At 36.0% G+C, this 13211-nt stretch overlaps 1 protein-coding gene across 1 annotated transcript; it reads right to left on the reverse strand.

Annotated features, from left to right (window-relative positions):
• Window positions 1–2181: 2181 nt before the first annotated feature.
• LOC101848145 lies at window positions 2182–13196 on the reverse strand (the record flags this gene model as incomplete). The annotated part of the gene is given in 5 exon segments (XM_005107807.2): window positions 2182–7710; window positions 9452–9724; window positions 10134–10272; window positions 11722–11918; window positions 13038–13196. Coding segments are annotated over 5 exon segments (1103 nt in total), but the record flags the coding sequence as incomplete, so codon positions are not given.
• Window positions 13197–13211: the final 15 nt, after the last annotated feature.

The raw sequence follows: 13211 nt of genomic DNA on the forward strand, positions 1-13211 counted from the left end.
AATTTATTGAAAAATGCTGATTAAAGGCACAAAAATTGCAGATTTTTAGTTCTCAAGGACTCTCAAGCTTTGAAAGTCACCAAACTTTGGCAGCCATTTTCTCGCTAATTTTACATCTGATACCTAGCGACCCTTACCTCCTTCAATCACAAATAAATATTTCATCTTCTATTCAAGATAGATTGGTATTTTTTTACAGTCAAAACAAGACATATGAACAACCTTCAAGATGATACCAATAACTTCACATGCCGCAAAATTGACGAACACCTGATTCCACTGCGTCGTGACACAAATGTTTTTTCCAATCCGCCTAGCAAATCTAATGATTTTTTTACTTCGTTATTTTGACTGTTTTTGTCATTTACTAATATGCAAGTCTTCTAAAAGTAATAAAATTATTAGTATTCACTGTTTTTAAAAAAGCTAGCATCATTTTCCTAAGATTTGGGTGCAGATTATTTCAAATACATGTATTTTTTGAGTTTTTAGCTTTTGAAAATGGTCCTTCAAATAGCACAGTTTCACCCTAACCTAATTTGCCATTTTATTATGTAACTGATAATGATTCCCAAAATTGAAAAAAATATTAAAATTTTAAATCCTTGAATGGAATACTTTGAGAAAATGAGAACAAACAAGTTAAAACAACTTAATTGTAGATTTTGGTGCTAAGAAGTGAAGTGTGGCCTAAAAAACACACTCAGGTAGTTCTGTCCTTTTCTATACAGACGTTGCATTCTTCTCTGCTAGTCTTGATGGGCACTGAGAATCAAAGCGGGTGCTTTGGCTCAATAACTGTAAAGTGTATTTCTTGTTGACCGTTTTTAGTTTTAGTAAGCGTTTTATGGAGGTATTTATCATTGTCGAGATAACAACAGATAACAACAGATAACAACTGATAACAACAAATAACAACTGATAACACAAAAATACTTTGACTCCAGCCTCAAAAACCAATATTCATGTGGTCAACAAGGCCCCTACTTTAGTAGGTGCACAGCTCCAAGCAACTACCAGTCCCTTAAAAAAAAAAAAAAAATTCAAATCGAAAGTAAAATCAAAAGTAACAAACAGTAATCCTGTCACTTCATATCTTTTTTCTCACCAATGTTCATGACATGACTTGACATTTTGAGACATTAACATTAAATTCATTAAAAGATTTAAAATATCGTATAAATTTCCTGAATGATTGTGTAGCCTAAATCTGACAAATCCTGTTGTTATTTATTGGTATCAGTTGTTATGTGTTGTTATCTGTTGTTATTTGTTGTTATCTGTTGTTATCTGTTGTTGTTTATTGGTATCAGTTTTTATGTGTTGTTATCTGTTATCTGTTGTTATTTGTTGTTAACAGTTGTTATTTGTTGTTATTTCGACAAAGATATATACCGATGTAGACTACATTACCAACCAAGTAAAAGCAACTAAATGAGGACGTTTGTGTTGATATTTGTTGTTATTTTGTTGGTATTAGTATTAGTTATCAGTTGGTATCTGTTGTTATCTCGACAAAGATAAATACCGTTTTACAGCACTTGCAACACAATTTGGTCATATATGTGCCAAAGGTTACAGAATAACAAAAACAAAGAAAAAGGAGGAGAGAAAGAGATGAAAGATGTTTGATAGGAAAGAAGTAGCACACACACACACACATATACACACACACACACACACACGCACACACACACACACACACACACACATTCTCACACAAACACACACACACACTCTCACACAAACACACACACACACTCTTTATTTTTTTATTATAGTAGAGGGTTTTACGGCGCTCGCAACTGCATAAGGTCATATGAGCGCCAAGGGGTGGGTGTCAACAGAGAAGTCTTTACAGGGAATCAGACTTACTCTGCTCACCTCTCTAGCTTCAACAGCACAAAGTCTGCTTCTACTATCAAGGCACCCCGGAAATAGCGGGTCACAACAAAAGAAGTAGAGGAAAATGACAATAGTAAGGAATAGGAAAGAAAAACAGCAGTTCCCTGTTGTAGATCAGGCACAGTTATGAGCGTGACATGAATCAGCCCATTTACAATTCTACTCTGCTTGAACGAGAAATGTCCCCACCCCACTTTGAGAATAGCCTAAAGACACTACAGTCTGTGTCACTGTCCCGGAGGGAATCACACATACACAGTAAAGCCAAACAAATGCTACATTCGTGCTTTCTTTATTTCTGAACTGCACAGAGACAAAATTGGTTAAACTTAAACAACAAGCTCACACCAGAAAAAGCCAAAACTCAAGTACAGAAGTACATCTCAGTAACCCTTGAATTAACACTTTGTCGTCACGTCTCACCGATCTGCGATTTTTACCACCAAGTTTCTTTGGATTTCCCCCAAAATGCTTGTGATGGCAAAGCGTTAACACCTAAAATAATAAATTTATGCACAATTTAATAATTTAATCTATCATTTAAAAAAAAATGTTTTCTAATTAAGTAGGCTGAATGTTTGTAATGCTGAAATTTAAAGACATTGCCTTCTACACAATACTACAAATTAAGCGTGAAAATATTAATTCAAAACAAACAAAACCACGAGCAGTTGACCCTAGTACATGTAGTTCCAGTGGCTTTCATTGAATGGCCTTAAATTAAAACTGCTCATTCGGGGAATTTAATTTTTTTTCATAAAATCATCAGCTTTGTAACAGGAAAAGACAGTAGTAGACTTTGTAAACTTTTTTTCTAGTCACTAGATCTAACAGTTGGGAACATGACTTCAGAAAAAGTTCTTTTAAAATGTTGCGCACACTTAACTTATTCTACTGTATTTTCAGATGAATGTGTATATTCATGTAGGAACACCAATCCCTTGCTCCATCTGAAATATCGGTAGGCTACGCACCAGTTGCACACATAAGGACATTCGCTCATACATCTCACACTATGCTTCACAGAGTTTTGTATCAGGAAAAAGGGCAATATTTCCCCTCACATTATTAAGAACAATTCAAAATTCAAAACATTTTGGAGTGGGTTTTGGTCAGTTTATGTTGACGGTTACAAGGTACGGTTGTATATAGTCATTCTGAGCTAGAAAAATCCAAAACTTTAAATGTAAGTTCTTTGTAGAGTAAATAGCACCGTTCACATCATAGGATCATTCATGCAATAATTTACTTAGTACTCACTGTAAAAAAAAAAATGTATCATTAAAAGTACTTTGTTCAGGTAGAACGTTATTGTATAAGATAATATACCATAAAAATGAATTATCTACAGCATTGGTCACCTTGTGCTCCTTCACATTGTTAATATCCATAAAATTGTAATTTTTTAACTCCTGTTGTCATCATGAAAATGGATCTGGTATGACTTCTGGTGAAATAATAAATGAGACAGCGAATCACGGGCCTATTTGGTGAAAACTTTCCATTGAAATACTGACAGCATTCTGTACCCTATAGGCTACCTCCTAACTGAAGTGTGACAACCTTGACCAACTGTCCATATTATGCCATGGTTATGAAAATTTGTTTGAATATGACAAGGCAGCCACTACAATATATGAATCATGTATATATGCATGCTGATTTATTACGCTAGTTTTTGAATTGAAGAAAAGAATAAATGAGAGCAATTGACACAATGAGTACTACTACAATAATTTCACAAAAGATTTTAAAATGAGAATTCCTCTCTTTTCAAAACTTAGCAACAGTAGAAATTTCAAATCTCACTCTCTCTCCTTCAGAAATTCCAACTGCATTTTAAATTAAACTGATGAAATGCTTCAACGATTTACCGTATGTTTCTCTAGTCTGTTAATAACTAATGACTAAAAGCTCTACTGATCATCTAAAAGCTTCGCTATATGTACCGTATAACACAGACTTGACAAAAGTGGCTCGCACCTATAAAAGTACACACAAAGATTATCAGCTGTGCCAACAGAGAATGTTTGAATACTTAATGAGTTGCCCTTAGCTGGCAAAACGCCTTTTTTCATTTTGGGTCCCAAATTATTTGCTAAATCGAAAGCCTGATCATTTACCCTCATTGGGTGAAAAAGGTAAAATGAAAGTGTGACTAGTTTTTGAATATCATAATAAATCAAAATTCAAATTTCGAAAGAACGCCTTTTAAAATGGTTACACTGACAAAAAAGCTCTTTATTTCGAAAGTGCTGTGATTAAGAAAAAAGCGTTTTGTCAGCTTACAGCGGTGAGGCTCCACCAAGCCATTACACAAAGCAAGTAGGACACATGCATGAAAGACAAGGCTGAACTCCAATAATAAAATCATAGCAGGCCTTGTAAATTATGTAGTGATTCTGCTATAATGCCGTAATTAATATCATCGTCAAGCAAAAATCATCATTTACACATCACACATACCAGGATATGATCTTGAGCTAAACACTTTCTACGCCTGTCCTCGGCTGCTCAAAGTTAACTCATGCAATAACTTTTACGTCTATGGTTCAAAGATGTTGACATGGAGATAGGAAATTACTTCCTCAGAACTAAGTATTGTTCTTAATTAATCGAAAAAGAAGAACACAAAACAATACAAAAATGTACAAAATGGACATGAATGTGGGAAGCGTGCCACAAATTCTCCTAATGGTCTAAAGGAAGTGACTGACAACAGCTAACTCTTCATACAAAACTTGTTACTACACAATAATATGTCGAGGTGACCGAAAGAAAAAAAAATACAAAAAAAAAAGTGACATATGACATGTAGAATGAGTGGTTCACAAAAATAAATAGCGGACAAGTGGTAGGACAGTTTATCACAATGACAGGAGGCTGAACAGGCAGGCATAATACTTGTACACAGGCCGACTAGTAAGTAATGGGTGTAAATTCATACTTTCATTGTAAAACTGTATGTAGCAACAAATATGAATACTTTACATAAATAATAGAGCTTTAAATAGAACATATATTATTGATTGATGTGCCACAGAGAGGCTAATGTTAAGAAGGGCTGAAAGTTTTGACCGTATATAATATAATGAAGAGAATGAGTGACCGACCCACCAGACCATGCACTGATGGTCAACAGCCAACTTTTGACCAGCACACGTCCAGTAAATACTGTGGCTCTGGCAGACAGCAGCCCTCATCACTCTGGCAAGTTGGCGGGCAGAAATGGTATTTTGAAGTATTTAAAATAATCAAAGTAAATACTTTTTATTTCCCTTTATTTGCTCATCCCCAATCCATTACTCGTTAATATTTTTAGGCTATCTGTGAAATTTGTACTACAGTTTTTAAGTACAAAATATTTCTTGCATTTCCATAAGTGGTTTTATCAAAAATTCTGTTGTCCCCAACCCCCCTTCCCCCTATGTGTCTAAAAATAAATATGCAGACATACAAAACAGCTTACATTTGAAATAAAAATTTGTACAGCGCATCTGTATACATATTAAGCAACATAGATCCGAGAAGCACTTCAAACCAATTCAACCACACGACTTCAAGAAACTTATGCGAATCAATAAAATACTCAGGTGTACCAAAACACTTATGAAATGTGCAGGGAAATGAAAATGTATCAAGAATTGAGTAGAAACTCTACAAGAAATGTGATCAATGGAACGAAATCATAAACAAAGAACATGATTGAGATTGACAATGTAGCAATGAAAAAACCCCCACCAAAAAACCCCCAAAGGTTTACAACATGACCATGAAAAAAACAAACATTGCACATAGCTCCTTACAAACAAAAGCACAAAGGAATCGGGTGTCTCTGCAGTCAATTTACAAGTCATAAAATATTGTCATAAAAGATCATTAAAAAACTCGAGGCTGAAGGTGTGGTATACAAGAAAGAATCATCAATGTGACTTCCCCGTGTACCGCTGAAGGCACAAGCCAGTTTGTACAACGAACTGGAGACACTTTAGGGAAAAACAAAATCATTATACATTGAGAGGGTCGGGGGGGGGGGGGGTTATTCGCAAACAACTTTTTGTATGAACCCACGATTAAACAGCTTTTTAAAAAATGTATTTCCATACGTAAAGACGTTTGTGAACCTTAAGTTCTGCTGTTTGGTTTGTGAACCTCAAGTTCTGCTGTAATCTGAACTTCCAGCCAAAAGCTTTCCGGATGTAAAATTCTTAGGGCAATGTGTATTTCTCACCGAGAGGACAAAGAGAATCTTCTTGTCCTACAAATTAGTGGCTTAGTTTGTGCCGTGTCAACTGAGAACATTCGTGGTCTCCGAGTAGGCTACCCAGAATGATTATGGTGTATAAATATGGTTTGGAAAAGAAAATGTACAATGCTCTCTGTATTACATACTATTTTCTATTAAAATCGAATCGTTCGACTGTTTGCTTTATTCGATGAATACTGTCAGAGGATGAGTGAATTTGGTTGATACCACAAACCCCATCTACCTGTCAATTCATTTCTCTATTTCAGCAACCTGTGTATATCACTTTATATGACATATGCTTGCCTTAAAAATAAAAGCTATAAAAAAGTAGTTGCCTCCCTTCAAATGTATTTTTCTTATATTTTGTGCTTTAATAAAATAAGTAAAACTCCTTTAAATATTGAGGTGTTTTGAAAATGAAACCTCCCACATATACGGAAAGAAATGGTTTGGAGAGTAAGTTTCAAACGACACAACACTCCTAGTTTTTCTGGACCAGCATCTATTTGTATTTATACAAAAGGAAATCTAATGATAATGGGAATTGAGGGCTTTTTAAAAAGTCCATTGACAGAGATTTGTTTGTATGTAAGCAGGTTTCATCCAAAGTATGTTGTCACAAGAGCAATACTGGAATACATTGGAGGATGGATTGTTACTAACTTTGAAACCAAAATTACATTTTTGTCAAATGTCGTCTGCATCTCCTTTTCAGCTCTGACAACAGAGCTCTGACCATTGAACCCATAAAAAAACACTACTAGGTACAGAAAACTGACAAAATAACCAACACAGACATTTCTTTCTCATAGAAAAGTTACTCAGACATTTTTTCTCATAGAAAAGTTCCAGAAAATTATAGGACCTATTTTATTTTTTGTTACCTTGTAGACGTTAACACATATTGCTTGTTTATTTTCTTAACAATTTGTAAAGGAGTAGAAACAGTCACAGATTGCATACAATCACCATAAGATGTCGGATGACAAGGAAGAATGAGTAAAAATAAATTATCAAAATCAGACCTTTATTTGTGAGTCAGGACTGTTGCCCATGTGTCTATTAAGCAGCTTTCTGCTAATCTGAATACTCTACTACCACAAATAGGGTCAACAATGGACTTTGAAAAGGGATAAAGAGTTTGGTGGGGAAATCAGTACCAAACTTTTTTCCCCCCACAAGTTACAGAACATTTTGTGGACCACAAAACAATTCCTTGATCTAAACATAGTGCGTTAATAATGTAAGGATCACCATCAGACTGTTAAGGTACAGAAAAGTGCATCCATTTCCATCGTCTTTCTTGGTGGAGCCATCATCACTGTTGAGTGGCTCCGCATCCTGCAAGTTCGTATCCCCTTCTCCTTTGTCAAGAGGACTCGTCTTCACCTCCAGATTTCTGTCCCTTTCCAGTGCAAGATTCTCTTCCCGTTCTGAGAGGTTCTCCGCACACTGCGACCAGTAATGGGAAATCCGCCTCGGGTAACCCCTCTGAACTCGCATTTTCATGTCGTAAAACTGCCAGTAGTCCAGACCTTGGAAGAAGATCGTTGTACCTGTTGGAAATTCCACCAAAGAAGAACATTGAACGACCCAATTACCACTTTTTTTTCTTTTTTCCTTAGTTAATTCTGAATTTGCAACATTTTTACACAGCAGAAATAGAGAGATTTTTATCTGTAGAAAAAAAAATTTCCAGCATTTTAGCTGAACTCAACTTTTCCCCAAAAAATAATTAAAAGAAGAGAGAAAATAAAATCATAAGGTTTGCAATTCCAAGAATCATTAAATTCAAAGTTAAAATGTCATCTGTCTTTAAGATACATGAAAAACGGAATGAACATTACATTAGAAACCACAAAATTGCAGAAATACAAAAGGGAGGGGGAGGGGGGGTTTCGAGGTCTAGTTAGCAGCCAAATACAGATGGGGTCTTTCACTTTACCAATACTTTTTTATAACCATCTACGCCTTTCAGTAACTGAGACAAAAGGATAACAGGACTAGATGTAAGAATACTCCAGATGTTGACGTCTGCCTCTAAACATAGAAGTACACCTTTCTGTAAATCTCACTTACACACTTCTCATTGTTCATCAAACAAAATCAACAGCTATTGTTCATTTATGAGTCTGGCGTTTGACAGAAAACAATATTTTCTACATGTATCTTAACACTTACAGTACCCTCAGTAACTTTAGTCGCCAGGCCGAAGTATGCCCTTACTGCCGCAGGTGACTTTAGTCGCCGTTGCAACTAGGCACACGAAACATAATTAAACAACGAATGGATGCACTGCACTGAAACAAATACCAAAGGGAGTCACTATATATGATAACTTACTGGCTGATGAACCTCTATGAATTTTTAAAGCGTGTTTCTTGGGCTGCCGAGGTTTCTTCGATTTAAAAAACATTCTACCATGGCTTCAGCATTCTAAACTGGTGCGGTACTTGAGGGTTTTTCACTATACGAGCCTTCGATACTGTAAGTGTTCAAGACAGGAAAGTTGTTTTTTTTGCAAAAATAGGCAGCAGCTAGAAGATGAGTGGTCTTCAAGCCTCAGTACGGTTGGTCACCAAGCTTTTTACATGTGTCACAACACGCTGGGATCAGGGGGTTGTCAATATTTGGGCATATAGAGTTATTGGTATAATCCTAAATCTCCTCCATTCATTTTGTTTTAGATGAAAAAGTCCATCTACCTTGAACGGATGTTGAGATACTTGCCATTGAAGGAAGTGAGGGGTGTCGTATATATATTGAATGAACAAGAAAACAGCCACCAAAGTTTGGTAACTTCCAAAGCTTTACTGCCCTTTTTAACTGAAAATTTACTCTTTTTTTTGAGGGCCCAGGATCAACAGTTTCAGTAAAATTCATGAAAAAAAATTTATTTCTGTTATCATAACATTTAAATAAAAATCACCCTATGGGAGGAAAGATGTCTGTTGCTTCGATTTTATTATTTTCACCACAATGCTACATCTAAACAGGATTTATTATTTTATTTTAAAATAATTGTTTTTAATAAGATTTCATCTTCTCAAGGAAAGCAGTGCTGGGAAACTAGAGAAGAAAAGGACAAGAAAACAAAAAGTGTCAGTCTGAGTGCTTAACTTCTCCACAATGCCACATCTTCATAGGCTAGGATTTCTTTCTTTCTTTTTTAAAAACTGTTTTTAATAGAATTTCATTTTCTCAAGACGAGCAGTGCTGGGCAATTAGAGAAGAAAAGGACAAGACGACAAAGTGTGCCAGTCAGTGCGAGCGAGCGACATAACCACAAGCCCTCACCGGATTGATCCATGAAGGCAGCGTCCACTGGGACTGGCACGCCCTTCCAGGTGCCCATGTCGCGCGGGTAGTCGTACTCCACAAAGCTGTTGTTCTCGTCCATCTTCCAGTACATGTCTCCGCTCACCAGGTACGTCCGTTTGTTGTAACTCCACTGGAAGGCCGCGTCGATCTTCTTCACGTCGGCCGGAATGTTGAACTCTGTGATTGGTCGACCTTCTACCGGGAACCTGGACAGAAGGTGGTTGGCGTTGAACACCCAGAAGCGGTCTCCTGTTGTGAGGGAAGATGAGAATTGTCTTCGTTGAAATAGCAGGAACATCTACTACATTTTACTTCTTTAAGTTTTGTTTCATTATATGGTATGAACATTCTATACCATAATTTTTATTTTATTGCATTTATCAGTTTTAATTCCAAAAACAAAATATAGTGAACATAAAATAATCCGGATACATTGCCCAAAATGAAAAAGAAAAAGAATCTCTTTCAATTAAAAAAAATTCAGTTTCCTCATTTTCAGCATTCTCCAGACAGCGAAAATCTCTTCAAACTCGTTTCACCTATATTTCCTTTTCTTTCTACAAGTTTGATTTCAAATGCAAGATATATCTTTTTTATTTGTTGCAATCATCATTCTATGACTTACAAAGTGAAAGTCTCTCAGCTCCTCTGAACTTACCAGAGAAGAAGACGATCTTGTTGTCAGGACGTTCAAAGACAGCATCAATTCTCTCCAGATCTTTGGGCAGTCCGTACCAGAACTTGTGGATCTCCACCGGCTTGTTGATGAGCTTCTGAGGTCCCAAACGCCAAAACCACTGTGGGACAAAGGAATAGAGAGAGAGTTAAATATGGCTCATTTACTCATTTCTATTGGGAGAGAGGCATGGGAGGTAAGTGAAAACTCAAATTTCAAGTGGATTAATATTTCGTTTTTTACAAGCTCTCTCTGTACAATTTATTCTGCCAGAGAAGTTCAGTTGACCAAACAACTGTCTTGAGTATGTTTGTTTATTCGTATGTTTGTTTATTCGTATGTTTGTTTATTCGTATGTTTGTTTATTCGTATGTTTGTTTATTCGTATGTTTGTTTATTCGTATGTTTGTTTATTCGTATGTTTGTTTATTCGTATGTTTGTTTATTCGTATGTTTGTTTATTTGTATGTTTGTTTATTCGTATGTTTGTTTATTCGTATGTTTGTTTATTCGTATGTTTGTTTATTCGTATGTTTGTTTATTTGTATGTTCATGTTTCCAGGTTTTGGATGAAGAATTATCCTTTTCCCCAGTGTGGATTTCCTCCTCTTGTTTTGTTTTGTGCAGCAAGTATAGCAATACAACAACTGTTATATATATATACTGAAATGCCAATTTGCATGAAGGAATTGAAAGTTGGTATCTGGACAAGAGCTAAAAGTTTGAAATTGAAAAAAAACCACTCACTTTATTTTAATGAAGTATAAAATTGTATTTTTTAAACTCCCATATATTAAAAATTTTTTTTAAAAACCACAACTTATCTCTGTATGATATTAGATTTGATTGACGGTTTTCACAACAGTAAACCTTGTCACATATGGGACCTTCCCAGAAGAAAAAAATGTTTCTTATATATATATTGTTTGTGCTGTTTTGAATTTACAATAAAAGAGTTTCTCCAGCAACTGATGGACAGATCCCAGTGAAACAGGGACAACCATCTGCTATACTATTCCACGAAAAGCTACGACAAAATCTATCGATACGTTCAGCTATCAGTACATTTTCTTCATGACTAAATAGATCAACTACCATGAAAATGATAATAATAATAATAATAATAATAATAGATAGCATTTGTATAGCACAAATTCCCGCTCAGCAGCAAGCTTTATGCGTTTTACAATCCATATTATTGCCCCAGCAGACCTGATAGCATTCTGAAACAATCTTAACCTCCTGGGAAGTACACAGTGCACATAGAAAATCCATCTTCCTCCTTATGCCATGTAAAGTTTTTTAAAAATCCGTTGATAAGGATCGATTCACTTATAATAATAATAATAATAATAATTATTATTATTATTAATAATAATAATAATGATAATAATGATGATAATAATAATAATAATGATAATAATAATAATAGTAATAATAATAACAATAATAATAATAATAATAATGATAATAATAAATAGCATTTGTATAGCACATATCCCCGCTTGACCAATGACAGCAAGCTCTATGCGTTTTACAAACTATAATATTAAAATAACTTTGTCGATACCTTTCCGATGAACAAGAAGATTTCCGTCCTGATGACGGTCAGGGCATCGATGTGGCTGTTGCAGGGGTCTGGTGGGCCGTCTCCCGCGGTGGGGGAAGTGGGCTCTGGGTACACGGGTTTGCCGTCGGGCACGTTGGGCTTATACTTCACTTTGCCTTTTTCTCTCTCTGGGAATGTTCGGTCCTTGATGCCTGTGCCTGGGGTTGAAAAGAGCAAAGTATTTGACATTAGAGACGTTGCTTGAGTGTTACATGTTGCCTGTTACCTCAGTTGTTACCTGTTTCATGCTTTGTACATTAACCTTTCCAAATTTCCTGGAAGGAAAAGGAATCGAATGAGGTAATAATAATAGTAATAATAATAATAATAATAATAATAATAATAATAATAATAATAATAAATTACACTTTTATTTGTCCCAGAAAGATACTTTGTTTTACAATGGCAAACATACATACGTAAATAATAATTATAAATACATACATACATAAATACATACATTAATACATACGTAAATACACACTATTACACAAATACAGAACAGTTTACAAACAATGCCACTGTCGGTCGCCACTGTGCAGCGCCCTGTAATTTGTCGCGTCTTGCTCAAGGACACACTCCAGTGACCACCTATCTGATCACCCATCTGATCACCGTGTCACCGACACTTGCTTGACATTGCTTGAGTCAAAACTCACTACTCACTTAGCCACTGGAGCCCCCTTAAAGCAGCCAACATGGGCCAATTTATAAATAAAAACAATTAGAAGGAGACAAAATGCAGATTCTGGGAGACTTAAATCAACATAAAAACCTTGAACATTTTTCTCTGTCTGGTGAAATTGAAGGCAAATGAGGCAGGGTAGGGCCTGATTCAGAGCAACTTACTTGGAAAGCCTGTTTTAGTTTTAGTAAAAGTTTTACAGCACTTGCAACACAATAAGGTCATATAAGTGCCGAATAATAAATGGGTTACAAGAGAGTAACAAACGCAAAAAAGGAGGAGAGATAAGGATGATAGATGTTTGATAGGAAAGAAGGAGTAAACCACACCAGAGCACCCGCCAACCACCCACTTTGAAAGCCTGAACAGTGACCAGATGGGTGATGGGGAAAGACTAAAGTAATACAAAGAAATTTTTTTTTTTAGAGCATCTGAGCAAAGAACTGACCGTTGCATCATGATAAGGATAATGTTACCATGACAACAAGGAAAAGGAAAAAGAAGAAGAGTAAAAAAAACACCACCTCCACCACCATTACCACTATCCCCACCAACAACAACAACAACAATTAGGTCCCCAAGCAGTCATTACCGTAGAGATTGGTGATGCCCTGCCAGTCATCGTGTGGCAGTTCAAACTCTCCCTCGAAGCCCATATACCACGGGTACATGAGGGCGCTGGGCTTCTCGCTGTGGCCCAGACCAAGGGCGTGGCCAAACTCATGGGCAGCCACCAGCAACAGATCGATGCCTGAGGAAGGAGGGG

Source organism: Aplysia californica, unplaced genomic scaffold, assembly GCF_000002075.1.
Source record: "Aplysia californica isolate F4 #8 unplaced genomic scaffold, AplCal3.0 scaffold00633, whole genome shotgun sequence".
Lineage (NCBI taxonomy): Eukaryota > Metazoa > Mollusca > Gastropoda > Aplysiida > Aplysiidae > Aplysia > Aplysia californica.